Below are 21,184 nucleotides of genomic sequence, written 5' to 3'. Positions count from 1 at the left end.
CACAAAGCCCCTGCCTGCTATGATTTCCATATAAAATCTCACCACAGGCACATGTGCTTTAACATTTGGTCCTCAGTTGATGCCACGGTTTTAAGAGACTGTAGAATTTTATGTAACAGGACCTAGCTGGAAGATGTAGGACCACCAGAGTGGACCTTCCACATTATGGGCTAGCATCCCTTTTAGCCTAGCTCTGTGTTCATTGGACAATTAACAAACTGCACAGTTAATTCCAGCCCCCTATGATGGGGTCCCAGCACCAAGCCTTCCCTACCATGATGGGTTTAATCTTCTCAACAAGTTGATTCTGTCAGGTGTTCTGTCACAGTTATTTGAAAAACAGTTTTTGAGCTCAGATCCTTCACCTTGACAATTGGCAAGTAACTGTGATATTCAAATGGTAAATGGGGAGCCTACCCAAGGAAACTAAGCTTGCCTCTCATCAGACTCCTCCAACCTCTCATGTTCACTCCCTCTCCAGTTTTATCTTCTTTCTCTATTCCTCAGTCAAACACACACCACCAACATAGATACGTTGTAATGTTTTATGTTAGTCTTTGTTAATTTCTCAGGGGGAAGAAACGGCTACTCAAATTATCAGGGTCATGGTCCATTGCCTATAGGCAATTTCTGCCAAAAAAATCAATCAATCAAGCAAACAAACAAACAATAAAACCAGTTACTTAACTTGCCAGGCTTTCAAGATCATTGTCCACAAAATAGGTATTATGTTATTTAGTGTTAATTTCTCTAAAAAACACTTACCTTGCCAAGGTCTCAAGGTTATCTTCTGTAAATTTAAGACACTAATGTCTGTCTGATAGTGTATTTACCTTACAACCTAACTTACACTCAGTAAGCAACATCTTTGTGTAAACTGTTAATCATATCAATTATTACTTGGTAGCTCTAAAAGTCAAACATGGCCTCAGTGAATCTGGAGACAAAAACATGTGGTCCAGTGTAATACAGGATTCTGAAACCAGATTCCTTTATCTCAGAGGTCAGTGTGAAGACAATTGACATTCACTGACCATCATTAGGTGTCCCTTGTCTCATGTGCATCATTATAACTTAACACTTCACGGTCTCATATCCCAGCACCTGTGTACACCTCTATCTACATGTTCAAGTCCTCTTCCATAGAGAACCATGGTAATAGTGGATGGGCACCCCTCCACCAATCTTCTCATTTTAATTTGTTCATATCTGTAAAGTCCTCATTTCCTTCTAAGGTCATATATAAACAAGCACAAGAGTTTGTAGCATAAACATTATGGGAGAAATAAACAATTCAACACCCAGCAGTCTTTAATGTTTATTGAGTCATCAAGAAAAGTAAAATTACACTGTAGAAAAATGGATAGACCCTGGATCACATCATGTTAAACAAAATAAACCAACCCCAAAAACCAAGTATCACGTTTGTTTCATAAGTGTAGCAGGTATCTATCTTCACAATATCTTTTTTCTGTCATTTATTCATTGTTCATCTTATCTATCGACATTATATCTATGATCAATTTATTATTATCTATCTTCTCTGATTACATTGTATCTACCATCTCTTTGTTACCTATTTATCTGTCTTTCTCATATCCACCTTAATGTATTGTACCTGTCATGAAACTACAAAAAGGGTAATTTCTTGGAGGTAAAGAGGTCCAAAGAGTTGGAGAACAAGAAGGATATTGGGAGATGAAAAAGATGAATATTTAATTTGTATTTGTGCACAAATATCAATCTGTGCACACAAACAAGAGGAAGAGGAGATTATTTTAAAGGAGGAAGAAGACCCACAGGGGAAAGAAAGAAGGCCAAAAGGAGGTAATGGAAACAAATATAAACAAAGATCAATTATCTATGTGTATAAAATGCCATGATAAACATCCTTATCTGGAAAGTCATCTAAAAACAGTATGTTTTAACAAAAAGAAACCTGCATTTGCTTGGGGAAAAATTAGTAATGCCTCTTGAAAACTTTCTCTGCACCAGAGCAGGGCTAAGGTCTTGGGACCAGAGCATAGGCCCAATGCAAACCTATTCTACAGATGATTAAAGTGAGGAACTTGAATGAGGGAACTTTACTGTGTTCTTAGATTGTGGAAGTGAGACCCAAATCAGAAAAGATCCTTTAAGACTGACCACTGAGATACAGATGAAAGGATGGAAAGGGAACAAGGCAGACTAGCAGGAAGAAGGCACTGAGGCAGCAGATGAGACAGGCAAGGTGAATAACTACCTGAAATACATTGAAGGGAAGATCTTGAGAGAGAACACAAGCCACAACAGCATGGTGGGAAGCAGAGAAATAAAGGATGCATCAAGGTGACAGAGGATACAGGAGATGGTGAAGAACTAATAATTGCATCATCAATCTGTTGGTAAGGAAGCAAGCACTTACAGAACAAGCCTTCTCGGAGTTATTTGGATTTTTTTATTGCCCTGAATAGACGGGCCATAATTTATGCTAAGGGCTCTCCATTAACAGCACAAAACTGGTTAAGACTTGGGGTATAAAATGAGTTGATATAGAATGAGAGACAAATTTAAGATGTTTTGGTTTCAATCAGTACATTCATTTTAGCCACATGGTTGACTGAGTTGTGGTCTAGCATTAGGGTACCCTGTGGCTTATGAACAAAACACTTTGCCACCTTTAGCTCTGGTAACTCATTGTCCTGAATGATGTTGTCAAAGACTTTCTCTGCAGGTCTCTGGACATTGGTTCAGTTATAATCACTAAGGAAAATGCAATTTTATCAGTGGCATAGTTGAAGGGAAGAGAGAACATCAAGCCAGGTGGACACTTGGGCCCTTGTAAAACAGTACACACAGTGCCCTGGAAGCTACAGTACTTCTTCACAGAGAGACAGCTAATGGTGGATTTTGGAGAGAGCACAGGGGGTGGTTCTCTGCAAGTAGTGCCTGAAAAAGAGGAGGTACAGGTCACTATTGATCTGCACAGGTAGCCTTGGCTCTTGAAGAAGACTAGAATATCTAGATCCATCTTCAGCCCACTGTGTGGGCTCAAAGAAAGTTACTTCTTCCACAAGAAACCTAGATGTAATCCCACTGCTTAGGTAGTATTTCTATTATCTATGCTTACTGTGTGAGTATTTGTTTATCTAATGATGGCAAATCTAGAGGCAACTGTTCAGACCTAAGGCAACTGCTCAGATCCAAGCAAGGAGTTAGTTATTACATCAAATATCATGTATCTGTCAGAGTGCACATCATATTTCATTCCATGTTTTCTGCATCTTCACACTAAGTCACCAAAAAAGAGTTTTCTTCCTGCTTGTTTTACAGGCCAAAGTCATTCAACTCCACATTATGTACATCTGGTTCCCTTTTATATGGAATTCTTTATATGATGCCACAGACTTCAGGGCTAGCATTCTTTCCTTGTGCTCTGTAACTCTGATTTACCCAGTTCACAGATTAACTGCTTGGTAACAAGAAAACTGAGTTCACTGCCTATGAGCAAGGGAGCTGTGAGAAACTGTTCAGCACTGCCATGTGATATGCAGAACACAGTAGGGAGGAGTGTGCCACCATCAAAACAGTGGCACCTACTTCAAGCTTTAAGGAAACCACAATAGTCTGAGAGAAGGAGCAGGTCCTCTAAAGATAAGCTCATTCGGGTGTGAAATTATCAAGGAAAAACTAAAAGTACTGCATTTTTTAAAGTACTGTTGTTGCTAAGCAGCAAAGAATACTTGCTGCATTTTCAGAGGAGCAAGGTTCCATTCTCAGCACATGCATTTCAGCTCACAATCATCTGTTACTCCAGTTCCCCATGATCTAAGGCACTCTTCAGACTCTGCAGCACAAATAGTACACATGCATATATGCAGGTAAAATACATATTATACACATACACACACCCCACACACACATACACATATACATGTGATAAAAAAATCACTTTTAAAACCAAAATCATTAAAAACTTACTTTAAACTACTATTAGAACACTTGCAGTGACATCATGAAAGGAAAGCTGAGGAGGCTAAAACTGGCTGCATCCATCTGATCTGCCATTACACACTAAGCATTGGCTCTGAACTGGAAGCTTCTACAGGACACCCACAGATCACATATGTGGCATGAGGGTGCCGTAGGGCAAAATGTTCGAGTACAAGACAAGAATAAATCTTACAAAGGATCCTTAAAGGTCATGTCTGTGTTGTTGAATATCCTGTACTCTGTCTCCGAAGTAGGCTGACTTGTTCACCCTTAGGAAGTTCCCATGTTTCCTAAGAATGAAATGAAGAGCAACTCTGAATGTCATGTAATAGACATATCTGCGGTCAGCAGTGAGTGAAGACTACTGTCATGTGAGGGCCTGATGGGGTAGTCATTCACTGAATACTCTTTAATTACAAAAAATTTCTCAGCCCTCTGGCCCTCTGGGCCCTCAACAAACATAGCAACCTACTCTACTCTGCTTTCTGCTTCAGGAATCTACCAACTCCAACACTTTACTCTCTGTCTTCTCCTGTAGACAGATGCAAGCTAAAGTGGGAAGAATGGTTTCTCACTTCCCATAACTGCTTAGGTTTTGGAAAGAGGACTAAACCTGGGTCTCATACACACTAAAAAAGTATTGTGCCATTGAACTACACCGCCACTACCTCACTAGGGGATTCAAGACAGGGCATCTACCACTGAGCCACATACATACCTCCTCTAGGAAAAGGTGTCTATCACTGAACCAATTTCTCGGTGCCTTAATGGAGGATTCTAGGCAGTGGCTCTATTCTTAGATAAAGGCCAAGGCCCTCACAAAGGAAATTCTAGGAAAGACCTCAGTTTCAAACCACACCCACAACTCTCACAGCAGATTACTAGAACTTAGCTCTGAAACAAGATCCAACTCAGACATCAGAGCAACTGTAGCCTGACACTCACCCAGTGACTTCCCTCATTTCATTGACAATTTTTTCTTTGTTTTTCTGCACATTCTCCTTAGATACCCTCAGCAAATCTGTCACCATGCTCGGTGTGTATGAATCAGATAGTTTCATTGTCTTATATTTTTTTCTCCAAGTCTCAATGTCATCTGAAACAAACCAACATCAAGGAAAACATATGGCAAGTTAGGATTATTGTGGGAAAATTGTGCTAATGAAGGTTGATTTTAAGCTTGACCAGAGAGTCTCTGGGCTCCGTGAAAAGTAGAAGAGTCCTTTCTTTGACAGGTTTTCTCCTTCTCTGAACTTGTCTGGAGAATTCTAAGCCCCACATGCTCACCTCAACCTAAGGAATGCCATGTAGTCTCAAATAGGTTATAGGACCAATTTTCTTATCCTCAAAAAACATCTTCACCCAGGACCTGAGGTAACTGAAATGTTACCCCATGCTAATGGTACATTCCAGATATCCTAAGCCATCCTGGATGTCCTGACCCTCAATGCCCCAAAACTTTTTAATCCTTAAATCACCTTAAGTAAAATGAAACTTCATATTGACAAGCAGGTCCTAGTGTGGTCATTCACTGTATATAAAAACAGGGCTTCTGAACCCCATGTTCCACATCTCTGTTCCCACTGCCTCCATGTGGTATGTATTGGCCACCAGTCCATGAGAGTGTGGAGACCCACTTACTGTGTCCATTTATTTCAGGGATTAATAAACTATTTCTGTAGACCAATCCAGCTGGCACACCACTTGGTGTCATCAATAAAGAGGTTATGCATTGCATTATGCAATGAAGCCTATGTCTTACTATCTATCTTCATAACTGCACAAAGAAAAGAGAATGTCTCTTTTTCTGTATTAACTTGTATTGTCTGAAGATATGGCTGATTTAGGTGAATAATAAATATGTCTTGATAGAAGAAAAAGGATTGAAGAAAGAGTGATCCAGAGACTGTCCCACCTGGGGATCCATCCAATATGCTGCCACCAAACCAAGTCACTATTGCTGATGCCAAGAAGTGCTTGCTGACAGGAGTCTGATGTGGGTGTCTCCTGAGAGGCTTTTCCAGATCCTTAGTGATACAGATGAAATGCTTACAACTAGTCATCAGACTGAGTACAGGGATTCCAATGGAGGAGTTAAAGAAAGGACTTAAGGAGCTGAAGGAGTTTGGTACCCCACAGGAAGAAAAATATATCAACAATCCAGACACTCAAGAGCTCCCAGAGACTAAACCAACAACCAGAGAGTACACATGGAGGGCTCCATGGCTCCAGCCACATATGTAGCAGAGGATGACCTTGTGTAACATCAATGGAAGGAGAGGCCCTTGGTTCTGTGAAGACTCGATGCCACAGTGTAGGGGAATGCCAGGGCAGGAGGCAGGAGTGAGTGGGTGGGTTAGGGAGAAGCCTCACAGAAACAGGGGGAGGGAGGGCATAGAAGGGTTAGGGAGAAGAAACCAGGAAAGGAGATAACGTTTGAAATGTAACTAAATAAAATATCCAATAAAAACAACAATATTGGGAAATGGCTCAGCACAACTCATACTGCTCTTTCAGAGGACTGAACTCTAGTTCCCAGTACCCATGTCATAACCATCTGTAATTCCAACTCTATCGAATCCAATGCCTCAGTCTTCATCAGGCATCTGCACTCTCATAAACAGTCTAACACAAACACACATATGTAACAATAATTTTTAAAAACAACCTCAAAAAAGGGGGGGAAGTAGAAACAGGTAAAGCCAAATGTGACTCATGGCTACAATCTCAGCACTTAGAAAGTTGAGGCAATGGGATCCTGAGTTCAAACCTCCCTTGGGTGATAATAGTGAGACATTATCTACAGGAAGAAAAAGACAAGCTTTATACTATGTCCCCTTTAAGGAATCCTGTTCTGAAAGCAGAGTGGTAGAGAGGTCCAGAGAGTCCAGTGTGGTAAATAGCAGAGCTCAGACTAACAGAATCACCATGCTATATGCTAAGCCACATACCATTGTTTATCCAGGACTGAATAATGAAGGTGGATGCCCAGGTGGAAGAAATGAGACATCCAGCTAGTACAAGAATGTTCCAAGAAAAGGAGGAAACAGGAAGAAATGTCCTCAACAGAATCTGAAATATGACACCTTTTTTGAGGCGACAGGTAGACAGTATGAGGCTTCCTACTCATTCTCTTGAGCTTGATATACTGCAATGTGGACCAGGTGTCCCTAAGATATAGCACTGCCAGTTCAATCCCATGATCCCTTGCCACATTTTGCTCACACATCTACCTCCACAGTTGTCTTTGTTGAAGAGAGGAAAGTGCATGACAACAGGTCCTGTTTCCCCTCTAAGGATGTAGCAGCTCTTCGGGGATTTGGCCAACTCCTTCAGCTGATCTTCACTCACTTCAGGAAAAGGGATTTTATGCTGGTGACAGTAGTCTGCTGTGACCCTGATGGTCTGAGAAGGGGGAAAATAAGTGGCCATGAGAAACTCTGCAATCTCAGCAAAGACCTCAGGAGTAGGCTGTAAAGTCCATAGTTGTTTTGGCTTTGGTTTGTACAGAAGAATTCATGCATTCAATGAAGGTCAAAGAACAGTTTCTGCAAGGGTTTAGAATAACCTTGTGGTCTGTATGAAAGACAATGTACTCAGATGAGGGGACACCCACAGATATTCAGAACAGTCAATCTTATTTTCTCCCTGAGAGGCTCCTAATTTTTATAAAATTTATTTATTTCTTCATTCACTTTACATCCCAATATCAGGAGCCCCAATCCGTCTCACACTTCTTCTGCTTTCTCTCCCCATTCAGTCTTCACCTCCTCCTCTGAGAAGGTTACACACACACACACACACACACACACACACACACACACACACACACACACAAACCTGCTGCACATCAAGTTACAAAGGACTAAAGGTACAGTCTCTCACTGAGAAAAGACAAGGAGACCCAGTTACAAGAACAGGTTCCATAGGCAGACAACAAATTCAGACAGTCCCTGCTCCAGTTGTTGGGAGACCTACATGAAGATCAAGCTGTACATCTTGTACATATGTTGGGGGGTGTCTAGGTGAAATCCATGCTCACTCTTTGGTTGGTGGTCCAATCTCTGGTAACCCCCAGGGGTCCAGTTTGGTTGACTGTGTTGGGCTTCCTCTGGAATATCTATCCTTTCACATCTCTCAATCCTTCCCCAAACTCTTCCACAAGACTCCCAGTACTTCATCTAACGTTTGGCCATGGGTCAGATAATCAGAACCAGCCAATCTCATTTCCTCTCTGAAAGACTCTAACATCTACCTCACTGGGAGAATTAAATGGTGATAGACAAAAGTCAGTTTCCATTACTGAATAACAGAAAAGGAAAGTAAACAACTGAACTCCTTTTAACTAGCCTAATTGCTACAATGGAAGTAAGTCAGTCAACTTTTCACTGCTGTAGGGAACACCCAAGACAATCAGCTTCCAAAGTAAAAGGTTGGTTTGGGGTCACAGGCTTACAGGTTCCCGGCTACATAGTAGGGGTGAATAACAGAGCAAAACTGCTTACGTGACAAAGTCAAGGAGGAGAAAGAGAAAGGATCAGGTTCTTTGAAAGAATGGGCCCAATGAACTAGAGACCTCTGACCAGACCAGTGGTTCTCAACCTGTGGGTCACAACTCTTTTGGTTTGAGTGGCCCTTTCACAACGGACACCTAGAACTCTCAGAAAACACAGATATTTATATTGCAATTCATAATAATAGGAAATTCTAGGTATGAAGTAGCAATGAAAATGTTATGGTTAGGGAGTCACCATAACATGAGGAACTATATTGAAGGGTCACAGTATTTAGGAAGGGTGAGGAGCACTGCACTAGTTGCATCTCCTCAGTGTTCTAACACTCCCCAATCTCTACACCAAAGGACCAAGTTCTGAAAACATAAGTTTCTGGGGTACACTTCAGATCCAGCTATAGCAGCTAGCCAGAGAAACATAAATGTAAAATATTAATCTTTACCCAACATCAATACAGTTAAGAAGCTACAGAAATTTGCCACAAAGCCTTATGATCTGAGGTTAGGCAAATATACATATACTTTTATGGTTTTGTATGCATTTCTTAAGAAATGTCTATTATGCTAGTGTGGGTTTTAAAGACATATATATTAAATGCACTTACTTAGTGTCATCAAAATACAAGTTAGGAGATCCAACATGAGTCTGGAGGATTGAACTCAGGTTACCAACATGCACCTTTATCTGTTGAGTCATCTTGCCAGTCTGCAAGAATCTTCTAGATTTTTTAAAGTATGATACTTATGTGTGTCCATGCATAATGTTGGGGAAATGCATGCATGCCTAAGTGGCCCGAGACCACAACTGCCCAATACCCACTTCACAGTCATACCTTGAGTTTCTTCCTTCACAGCCCCATCTCTGCCCAAGGCCATCTCAAAAACATAAAAATTTCTTTTCAATTACCTCAAATGGGTCTCCAGCACTGAAGTCAAATGAGAGGATGAGATGAGCTTCACGCACAGGAGTCAGAATAAGTGGGTACGGAGTGTTGATGGCAAGACCAGCGTCCACCAGATGGAGAAACTCCCGGTTGCACATGGTCTCATCTGCAATATTACCTAAACCCAGGAAAAGAACTTGTCTAATCTGAGGCCAGAATGTAGGTATAGGATGTAGTTTTTGCAAACAGAGCTGTTGTCTCAGAGAGGTGAGCAGGGACCCAGGTCCAGCTAGAGTTCATTTCTGCCACTGTCTAGACATGGTTTGAGTGTGCTACTCAGAGTGTTATGCACTTGAAGCTTGGTCAGGAGTGTGAAGTGTAGGGATGGAGGAACCTTTAAGAGAAGGGACTTAGTGGAAGATGAAAGCATCAGCCTAGAAAGGATTTTTGTTGCTCATTGAATTAGCTCTGGAAAGAGCAAAGTATTTATTCATTTAGCCCTATCCATCCATGACTAGGTTTCTTGTACATGTGGCTCCTCCATCACATTATGTTGCAACCACTAGCACTATAATCCAAGGGTGAACAGATGGGGCCACCTCATCTTCAACTTTCATCTTCTAATGTTATAAGTTGAATAAATCTCTTTTCTTTATAAAGTACGCAACCAGGAGTATTTTGTTATAACCACTGACCACTGAAAACAGAGTAATATAACGTCTCAAGGCATGTGTACAGCTGAGATTGTAGAACTCATATTCCTAAAGAACTCAACTTTTCCTAAACTACAAAGGCATCAAGGCTCACAAAGATGTTCATAGTAGTAGGTAATGTTATCACAAAAGAAGGGTGGATGAACTTAAAATATGTGGGGATTGGTATGGTCTTGAAAGAGGACATTATACAAGAAGACAGAAGGTTAAATCTTTTAAGGAGCCTTAGAGTAGTCAAGAGGCTCATGTCCATTCTTATGAATGAAGGATGTCAAATCATGAAAGGAGAAACTATGATAGATGTCCAAATCTATTCATAGTCAGAGGAATATGCCAACATGTGAAGAACATTACCATTCCTTCTGCTGATATTGAAAAGACCTCATGTCTCTCACTGTGAACCACTAAGATGGAGAAGTTCCATCACTCTGTCCAGCGAGTACCCTCCTATGTGTAGCATTTACAGGAAATGAATGAGCTAAGTTCAGCCCATGTTCTCCACAGCCTACTCCAGCCCATGAGGGATTAGAAAAATGAAAAGAGGAGATTCTCACCGTGTTTATAAAGGAAGTTGTAAACTGTTCCCCACTGCCACTCCCAAAGGCACATTCCAGTTTTTCTCACAAAAGTTAGAGCATCATAGAATAAATCTACATGCAGAAACCAAAAGATACAAAGTAAGCATCATAGGATGGCACATGCTGTCATTCCTCTGCAATCCTATGGTGAAGCACAGAACTTCAAGGTGACAAGTTTTAACTGAGTGTAGAAGACCCACAGATGCAACCCAAAGATAGACAATCTTTCTACTCTGCCTGCCTGCGTCTCTTCCCCCTTCCCTCCCCCTTCTCTGCTTCCTCACACTCCTGCTATAATAAATAGTACATCCTCAAACCATGAGTCAAAATGAAGCAATCTAATTGGCTTCTGCCATGTACTTTGTCACAGGGGTTAAAAAAAGTGTAATGGACACCAGTGGGACAAGAGAGGAGGAGTTTGATGGTGCTAGCATTTACCCCCAATCCAGTTCCCGATACTCCTCAAGCTGTATGTGATGGGCTCTTGTGGCTTCTTCAAGTAATCCAACAGATAGTCCAGAAATTGCTCCTTCTTCTCTGGGGAAATCTCATTCCAATTCTGGATGATCTCAGCCATCTCTTTGCCAAACTCACCTGCCTCAAGAAACCAAGATGATTACACACTGAGGAAAAACCTGTACCACCTGCTGACAGCCACTGTTTAACCAACTCTATCTAACTCTTATGAAGACCTGGCAGTGGATTTTTCATAGAGCAGTTTCCTCTGAGAAAAAAAAACATTCCATCATTTAGGGAAGCCAATGAAAACTCAGGAAATACCAGGGCATCAGGGCTTAGTGGCATACACATTGAACTGTAGAAGGGGCAGTGAAGGAGAAAAGAAGGCCACAACTCTATGCAAGACACCTGCCTGTTTGTTCTAACCCCCCACCCCTACCCCCACTCCCACTTCCTCATGCTCTCCACCCGATTAACATGCTCACAGTAGTTGGCAAGTATGTCCTCATGCACAAACCTGTCCCAGGACCCAGAGCCTGCTGCATGTCACAGAGCTTATCCTTGATGCTAGGGTCATCCTGATCTATGGCATAAGCCATCAGTAAATCCAAGAACATTTCATCCACATCCATTTGTTCTGCATTTGAGTATGTCACTGTTTTAGCCCCTGTTAAGAAATAAAAATACCAACAATAAGAGAGTGGCACTACCATAATTGCTCTCCCCCACAAAAATCTCATCTGGACACTGCTGTATGTACCCAGTACAGCTTCTACCTGTTTTACTTGCAAAGACTCACAACAACAATTCCTTAAAAACTGCATGGTCCTCCTAGGCCACTAGCATGTACAGGACAGAGGCCCACCTCCCTCATTCCAAGTGGCACAGGAACACTCAAGATACGTTTCTTAACCTCCCACATTACAGGTTTCTGAAACATTATGGATCTCTCTCTCTCTCTCTCTCTCTCTCTCTCTCTCTCTCTCTCTCTGTGTGTGTGTGTGTGTGTGTGTGTGTGTGTGTGTGTGTGTGTGTATGTGTGGAGACCCTTTTTCTATCACTTTATTTACCTTGTATGAACATGGAGTTTATTAATTCTACTCAAACACTAGAATCTGTGTTCAGATCTCGAATATTCACTAATATGACATACAACTCTAATTCCACCAATGATGGTGGACATAGGGACATCCTGAAGGTTTCTTGGACAGTCAGTCTACCCTAGTAATAAACTCCCGGTTCACATAAAGTAGAGAGTGATAGAAGAAGGTACCAGACATCATCTTCTGGCCTCTACACATGTGCAAATATATACATGAATCTCACACACACACATACACACACACACACACACACACAGAGAGAGAGAGAGAGAGAGAGAGAGAGAGAGAGAGAGAACATTGAGTAGTTGAGACAGAAACAGCACTTCAGAATGTGACAGTAAGCATAACTGTGATATTTTGATACCTATGGTTGATTTATGCAACTTCTTATCCATGCCTTCATCAGTGGTTCAAAACAAATAGTGTACTTACCTCCCCTATGCAGATATTTTTTCTTCAGTTTTTCATACATGTCCTTGAAATAGTCTGTAAGAAGGGGAAAATGCACATTGTTTATCTGTACAAGACAGACTCTGGCTATGGTGTGGGATGTTTTACTTTTCTTCTTAGATATTTAAGACAGTGTTTCATATTGACTAGACTGGTCTCAAACTCACTACATAAACAAAGATGTCCTTGAACTCCTGATCCTCCTGCTTCTTTCTCCCAAGTGCTGGGATCACAGACATATACTGTCTTAAGTTCTGTATTAAGTATATCCAAGGCAAGTTTCTCTATAGCAGTTCCTTTGTAAGACTGGCCACATTAGGCTGGAGCTTTACTGATACTAAATCTCAATACCTAACTCCATGCCTCCCTACCAACGCTGCCTCTAGTGAACCCACATTGGTAACTTGGGGCAATACACACCACTACAAAACAAAGCTCTTTCTTCTGAAGAGCAAGTCTAATTTACCTACTGAGAAAATAAAATATGATCCAACTTCTAAATCTAGCCAATGGATACAAAGAAATATTCCCCCTTCCCCCCTTTCTTTCATTCTTTCTTTTTTTTGGCATTGTTTTGTTTTTCTGAGACTGGGATTCTACATAATTTTTTGGTTGTCCTGGAATTCTCTCTGTAGACCAGGCTAGCCTCAATATCAGAGGTCGACCTACCTGTACCACTGGATTGCCAAGATTAAAGTGTGAGCCATCAGGCCTGATTCTAGACTCATTGAATTTGCATTTAACTAACACATGATAAACGTCATTTTCAAGGAGCACTGTAAAAACAAAAAATATGACTTGGCTATAAGTTGGTATTATGTGAAGAATCAATTCTGAGGAGTATTATATTTGAGTAATTATCATTACTTTCAGCAGCTACACTGAGGCAGGCAGCCTGGGAAGTCAAGAGATTCTTGTGTATATAATTCTCCTTCAGAAAGTTCTTTGCTTTTGCTGTAACTAGGACCTTGGAGAAAGAGATTTTTTGTTTTATTCAGGGCCTACACCAGGTCAGCTCACACAATATCATCAAACAATTGCCCAGCACTGTGGCACTAGATGAAGTCAACCATTTTTACCATGAAAGCTAAGGAAATCCGCAGCATTCCTGCCCACCATCTTTAATCAAGTTTTAGGTACCCACATATATTCCGAACATTCATTGTTTCCTCTTAAATTTAACCTTAAACTGAGTACTCACAATAGGAACATTTTACTTATTTTTCACCTTCTGCCATTTGTGTGTATGTGTGTCATTGATGTAAGCCAAATTAGGGGGACATAGGTGTGAGAAGATAGACATCCAATGTGTGTATGTTGTGTGTGGGGGTTACTGTTTACCCTAGGAATTATCCTCTGGTGCTTTCTACATTATTCATAGATGCAGGGTATTCAATAAAATACAGAGCAAATCAATATGACTATATTAGTTCCTAGTTTGCTTAAAGGGTTCCCATGCCTCTGGGATCTTAGGTTGGATTTACAGGAAGGCTGTCATGCCCACCTGATATTTACATGGGATCTGGAGATCCAAACTCCGGTTTTCAAGCTTGCATGGCAAATGCTTCAACCACTAAGCTACCGCTCTAGCTCTACATCTTTAATTACCCCTGCCCGGGGTTGGGGATTTAGCTCAGTGGTAGAGTGCTTGCCTAGGAAGCACAAGGCCCTGGGTTCAATCCCCAGCTCCGGGAAAAAAAAAAAAAGAAATTACCCCTGCCCAGAATGTGCCCACTTCTGAAATGCTTTCCCAAATAAATACTCACAACCTCTCTAAATGAGTGGTCACATTTTTTGAAAAGGTCATCACTTTGCAGTCAAGCCTGAATCTACTTCTTTATACTGGTAATAGGAGAGGCCTCGCTCATGTCACCCTTGGCTGTGGGTTTTGTTTTCAGTCACCAAGATGCAAATTCATTCTGTATGGTTACATTACTGGTGTTATATATTAGTCAGGCATTATTATTCTAGACAGGCTTTGCTCTAAGACCCATACACACAGTGGGTCATTTAAAATTCATCTCTAACACATGAGGCTGGGTATACTATTGTCTCCATTACAATAGACATTGTTTCAAAGAGGATTTGGCTTGCCAAACCATATATCACACTAATCAAAGCTTTGATGTGGCTCCAGGAACAAACTGCCATCCAGTCCTACATCAATGTTCATTGAATAGTGAAAGCAGCAAAAGAAGTCAGCATTCTCATGGCCCACTTGCTATCAAAAAGAAGCTTAAGTTGGAGACTGGAGAGATGGTTCACTTTCAAATGACCCAGGTTCAATTCCCAGCAGCCCTATGACAGCTTAAAACAACTCTAACTCCAATTCCAGGAATTCTGATGCTTTCCTCTGGCCCCTGCAGCCACAAGGCACACATGTGGTACATAGACAAACATACAGACAAAACACCTATATGCATTTAAAAAATGATATTTGGGGGTTAGTTTTTGTTTATTTTGTTTTATTTCAGGTATTTGTTGTTTTGTTGATTTGTTTTGACAGAGTCTTTCTATGTAGTCCTGGCTATCCTGGAATTCCCTATGCAGAATTAGTTGGCCTCAAACTCATAGAGAACTTCTTCCTTGCCTCCAAAATGCTGGGATAAAAGGTATACACCACTATGCCTGGCAAAACAAATAAAACTTTGAATTCAAGTGATTGTACTGTCCATTCCTTGGGATTGTTGTATGGATTATGTAATAGAACAGATAATAATTGCTAAGGTCTCCTGGTGCTTTTACTGATCAGGCATCATGCTGAGCTGTCTACAGGAATTCACTCTCTGAACCTTTACAACCACTGCTGTCATCATCAGTGTGGGGTGGACATTGCCACTGAGGTACAGAGAAGCAGGGTAACAGAGGTCGCTTATAACTTAGGCTCCCTTCACCATGCTACTACACAGCCATTCTGAGCGCCCTCATGGAGGCTTAAGAGAAAGCAGTCATGTCAAGACAATGGCAATACTTTCCTCTTCTGTCACAAGATAGAAAGTGCAGAGACGTTTCTTCAAAAGAGATATCTCTAAGATCAGTACCTGGAATCCCCTCAAATACTTACCCATAATAAATGCCTTATCTTCTTTAATATCAGCAAGGGCACTTCCCCATAAACCTGTTAAAAAAAGAGAAAAAAAAAACTAAGACTTCTTTTAATTGATGTGAACCAATAGGGTTATGTTATTGCATTTCAGCCCTGTTGCTGTAATAGACGAGGCAGACATGAAATGTGTATAACAGTCATGGGGTTAGCAGTTCTATGCTCTAGACAATGGTAGCTCAGATCCTGTAAATGGTAATCAGAGGAGTTATAGCCAAACTGAAAATATATAAAAACTATTATAAGACCCTACTTCACTGACTAGATAGATGAAAGTGCCAGTTTCAGAGGAAGATGATAGGGAAAAGTACCAGTCTTGTCTCTGTTTCTATCTATGCAGAACAAGGCTTCAGTGATGGTCTTCAGAATGTATCATAAAATTATAAGCTGACTGGCCATAGTTATGTACACCTATAATCCTAGAACTTGGATGCAAAAAAATAAGAGTTCAAGACTACCCTCAGTCCCATAGTTTTAGTTCAAGTTTACAGTGAAATACATGAGACCCAGTCTCAAAGAACAGAAAATATTATTTGGTAAATAAATAAATATATACCAATCTTTGAAAACCTAGGACGTGCCAGTCCAGGACTACTGTTTTAGAGATAACATTGCTGTAACTCCCACAGCCACATTCGAAATCTGTTTATCAGAACCTGTAACCTTAGATTGGGGAATCTCCTAGAACATTTAGTAATTGGCCAGGTACCCAGCATCTCCTTCAAGATGCTTAAAGTGTTACTCTGGAAGCCCAGACTCCTACCCTTTTTCCCCTAGCAATGAAGGAGTAGGGCAAAGCTACAATCTCTGGGAGGTCATTCTTGCCCGATATCAACTTCCCATCTCGACTGAACTCCATCTGATCCCATACTTACCTCTCAAGAAAGTCAAGTCTCTCTCAGGCTCAGGTCTAACCAGTTTTCCATTTTCAAATCTGCTTCCAAACTCTGTGATGGGGACATAAGCCCTAAGTGCAGGATATCCAGCATGATGAGGAGTGAATTCAAACCAGGAATCTGAGGAAGAAAAAGGAAGGTAAACTACAAGCTCTGAGCCTGAAACAGTAGATGCTGGATGTGGGAGCATGTGGAATGCCAACCAAGAGACTACAATGTAGCAATGAACCAATTGATCTCAAATTATTGGGGATCCATCCCCATATGTCTAAGTGTCTATTCAGATGGAAACAAGTCATTATTTCAAGAGAATTCAGGATGTTTGGGAAGAGTGTAGGTATTCACATATTCTTCCCTAAATAACTGTCTTCCTTATGAGGGAAAGCCATCCTGTCCTAACCAGTACATAGCTCAGAAGAGACATGTATAGAGGAGATAGGGAGGAGGGGACCTCTTGATTAGCCACCAAGATTAGTCAGGTCCACTCTGATAATCAATGGGGTGACAGATGTTAAGACCAAATTAACCTTACCTCTGGACTGCCAGGGGAGGGTCTATGGAAACGAGAAGGTTAGCTCTTTGCACTTGAGAGGGAAAACCATACAAAGACTATGCTGATAAATTTCAACCTTCAACCTGACATAGCACAGATTACCTGCTAAAAGGTTTTAAATGACTAAGAGGTCACGATATTCTATGGGCATATCAGTGGGAATATTTCTTGATTTCTGATATGGAAAAATCCAGACCATTGTAAGTATCACTATTCCCTAGACAGAATCAATATAAATGGAAGTAAAGCCAGCCCAGAACGCACAAGAAAATAAGGATCCACATATCTGCTCTTGATTGTGGATGTGATATGTTGTATTCCTGACTTGACTTCCATATAACAATGACCATAACCTGGAATTGCAAACCTAATGAACCCTTTGCTTCCTAGTTTGTTTTTCATGACATTATCAAGGAGCAACACCAGTTGGAAAGAAATGGAACAATAATGCTAGGAACTTCTGAACTTTAGGATGCTAGGGTGAGAGAGCACCTGGAACATTGCCTGATGGATACTGAGCAACAAGGGCATACTCATCAAACAAATAAAGACATTTTATATTAAGTAAATTGGATAAAAAGGTCTTGACAGCAGGGCAAAGACTGTGGCTTGAAACACAAATGGAACTCTAGGAAAGCCAGCAGCACTAGGGTCATTATTGGAACCATTGAGAAGATGACAGGTAAATAACAATAATGCCACTGCATATCTAGCTTTGACCCCTCACCTATCCCACATTATAGCAGCTTGCTTCATCACCTAAAACAATTGTCAGCCCTCTGATGATTTCTGAGACTGCTTCGTTTGCTCTTTTATGGTCTGAGCATCCTATCCTGAAAGCCCCCTTTCCATAAATCCTTGGCTCCTGGGCTTCCCAAGAGGCAGTCTAGGGGAAACATCCACACATTCCACCTGTCTATACATACATTCACTGTTCAGTGCCTTCCATTCCCTTGCCATCTCCACTCTGCTCCAATTTTTTGCTTACTTTGAACTTTTTTCTCCCTCCAATCATCATGAAGGTCATCATCAATGGCTGCAAAGATGGGATAGGGCAACACTCCTTCTTCCACTTGCTTCTTGAAGCTGGACAAATTTGAATCATGAAGCTTTGAAGAAAAAAGCACCATCCAGATTGAATGGGGAAGAAGCACACAGTTTAGAGGAATACAGTTTTGTCTTTCCAAACTGGGTAGAATCCTTGTACACTGTGTACCTAGTTCCGGAATATAGTTCTTTCTTTCTTCTTCATCTAGAAAGCCTACTTCCACATGTGTGGAAGTCAGAGGACAACTTACAGGAGTCAGTACTCCATCAACCATGTGGGATTCAGAGATCAAAATTAGACCTTCAGGCTTGACTGTGGTGTCTTCCTTCACTGAACTATCATTATACCCCTCTGTTCTTACTTTTCAGTATAGAGAACAGACAAAGTAAAGTGAGGAACCCTTAAAAGATGTGAGTGGATAAGAGTCAGAAAGACCACTTCAGAGGAAAGTAATCTCACAAGGTTAGAGTGAACACAGAGATAATGTCCCTATTTATCTGGCTGAAAGTCATCCTCCTTCAAGAAACAGTGCTAATCTGCCTCTGCCTCAAGGCACTGAACACCAGTATTCTGTCCTCCATTTCTGTGAGTTTTACTATCTTTGATGCCTCAAATGAAGTGGAATCATATGAATGGCCTGTGTCACTTAGTATAATGAAGGGACCAGATGTCATATAAAGTATTCTTAATACTCACCTCACACAATTAAAAAAAACACGAGAAGAAACATAAGAAATTTCTGCAGGAGATGAATATGCATAGTACTTTGATTATGAGATACTACGCAGGCAAGTGCATGAGTTCAAACTCATCAAAATGTGCTTGAAATATATTCATGTGTTGAGCTCTTTTTCAGTTATATTTCAACAAAGCTTTAAAAAATATGTTAAACTGTGAGAGTTAAGGAGGAAAGAAGGGGGAAATGGAAACAGACTTGGGGAAGAGCAAGAGAGATCAAAGTATAGGGAAGAAAGAGAGGAGTTTGGAAAGAAAGCTTAGAGATTATAAGCATTTTCTGAGGACCAGGGTTCAGTTGCCAGCACCCATGAGGGAGCTCATAACCAGCGGTACATAAAGTCCCAAGGAATACAGTTCCCTCCTCCAGTTTCCGTGCATGTAGCACACATAAATACAGGGGGGCAAAACACAAATATGTAAATAAAATAAAAATAATTTTAATGGAGAGGAGAGAGAAGAGTATGATTGACACAAAAGATAGTAAAAACCAAAAATGAACAGAGAGGAAGGCAGAGACAGATGGGGGGGGAGAATACTGTATGTATCTTATCCACTTTGACATTTTTAAATAACATCTGTTACCCTAAGACCGACAGTCTGGAAGGAATCTAATAGTATCATTGGAAACATCCAATTTCTTTTCTCTTTTTATGCCAATGTCACAGTCCAGGCTGTTTGTCCCTCTGATTTCTAAGAAAAGAACAATGTTCAACCCCATCCAATCAAACTATAAACATGAGAAGACATTCACTGGAGAAAGAACTCCCTTGGGAATGACTCCCCAGTGCTATCCTCACTCTCCTATGAGGAATGTACCCATGAGGCATTCAATCCAGTGGTCGCAGACATTTGGATCATAATAGCCATCTGATTTGAATTAAGCTCATCAGGTGCTAGCTGGCTGGAGGGTCTGAGGTAAAGACAATTGTACTCTGGGGCTGGGGAAAATATTTCCCACTAAGAACCTGGGGATTAGAACTAAATTGAGAATTCACAACAGAGAAATCTCAAATGGCTGAGAAGCACCTAAAGAATTGTTCAAAGTCCTTAGAGATCAGAGAAATGCAAATCAAAATGAACCTGAGAGTCTACCTTACACCAATCAAAACTGCAGGTGACAACACATGCTGGCAAGGATGTGGAGAAAGAGGAACACAACTCCACTGCTGGTGGGATTGCAACCACTCTCGAAATCAATTTGGAGGTTCCTCAGAAAATTGGAAATAGACCTACCTAAAGACCCAGAAATAGCGCTCTTGGGAATATACCCAAAAGATGCCCTACCATGCCACCAGGCACATTTTCCATGACTTTTATAGGGGCCTTATTTGTGATAGCCAGTAGCTGGAAACAACACAGATGTTCCTTGAGAAAAGAATGGATACAGAAAATATGGTTCATTTACACAATGGAATACTACTCAGCTGTTAAGAACCAGGGCATCCTGAGTTTTTCAGGTAAATGCATGGAACTAGAAAATACCATCCTGAGTGAGGTAACTCAGAACCAAAAGGTTCTGTATGGTATAAAGGTCAATAAGCAAAAGGTCCCAAGTAAAGACACCTCAGTCCCACTTGGGACAGAGAAGAAAGCAATCACAAGGAGGGAAGGGCTAGGAGAGGGAAAGAGAGTTGGGGAATAGGGAAACATGATACAGTATTGTGTAGGGAGAAAGGAATGAAGACCTGAGGGCCAGCAAAAGAATGGAAACAGGTGACCTCGGAAGGAAGGAGGTTGGGAGGACACTCTAAAATATACCAGCGACCAAGGAAATGGTAGAATCTCAGGACTCAAAGGAGGGACCTTAGGTGAAATGCCCTACAGTGAGGAGAGGGAACTTATTGGACCCATCTCCAGCAGAAAGAGCGATCATCAAGTGAGGGATGTGGCTGCTATCCCACAGTGAATGCTCTGACCCATAATTGTACCTGTCTGAAAAAAATGCAGTGATGGAAATGGAGAAGAGCCTGAGGAAAAGAAGGTCTAGTGACAGGCACAAAGTGGAGGCCCTAAGACCTGACATGATTACTGAAGCTATGTGGCATTCACACAAAGAGACCTATAATGACTTCCCTCCGAAAGACTCCACAAGCAGCTGAAAGAGTCAGATACAGATATGTGCACCTAACTAATGAACAGAAGCTTCAAACCCTCTGGTCAAATAAGGGAAAAGC

At 41.1% G+C, this 21,184-nt stretch overlaps 1 protein-coding gene and 1 non-coding gene across 2 annotated transcripts in view; one reads left to right on the top strand and one right to left on the bottom strand.

The window, feature by feature from the left end:
• Positions 1-1,304: 1,304 nt before the first annotated feature.
• Pla2g4c (phospholipase A2 group IVC) overlaps positions 1,305-21,184 on the bottom strand; it is a 97,828-nt gene continuing 77,948 nt past the window's right edge. Inside the window, 7 exon segments of the mRNA NM_001393690.1 lie at positions 1,305-2,928; positions 4,166-4,262; positions 4,918-5,068; positions 7,206-7,377; positions 9,393-9,547; positions 10,637-10,732; positions 11,099-11,254. Coding sequence (NP_001380619.1) covers positions 4,175-4,262; positions 4,918-5,068; positions 7,206-7,377; positions 9,393-9,547; positions 10,637-10,732; positions 11,099-11,254 — 818 coding nt within the window. The 3' untranslated portion in view covers positions 1,305-2,928; positions 4,166-4,174.
• Trnap-agg (transfer RNA proline (anticodon AGG)) lies at positions 14,286-14,366 on the top strand. Its single transcript has one exon. It is a non-coding gene; the product is annotated as a tRNA-Pro (tRNA).

Source organism: Rattus norvegicus, chromosome 1, assembly GCF_021556685.1.
Source record: "Rattus norvegicus strain SHRSP/BbbUtx chromosome 1, alternate assembly SHRSP_T2T, whole genome shotgun sequence".
NCBI classification, from domain to species: Eukaryota; Metazoa; Chordata; class Mammalia; order Rodentia; family Muridae; genus Rattus; species Rattus norvegicus.
This window is presented reverse-complemented; position numbering and strand designations above follow the sequence as displayed.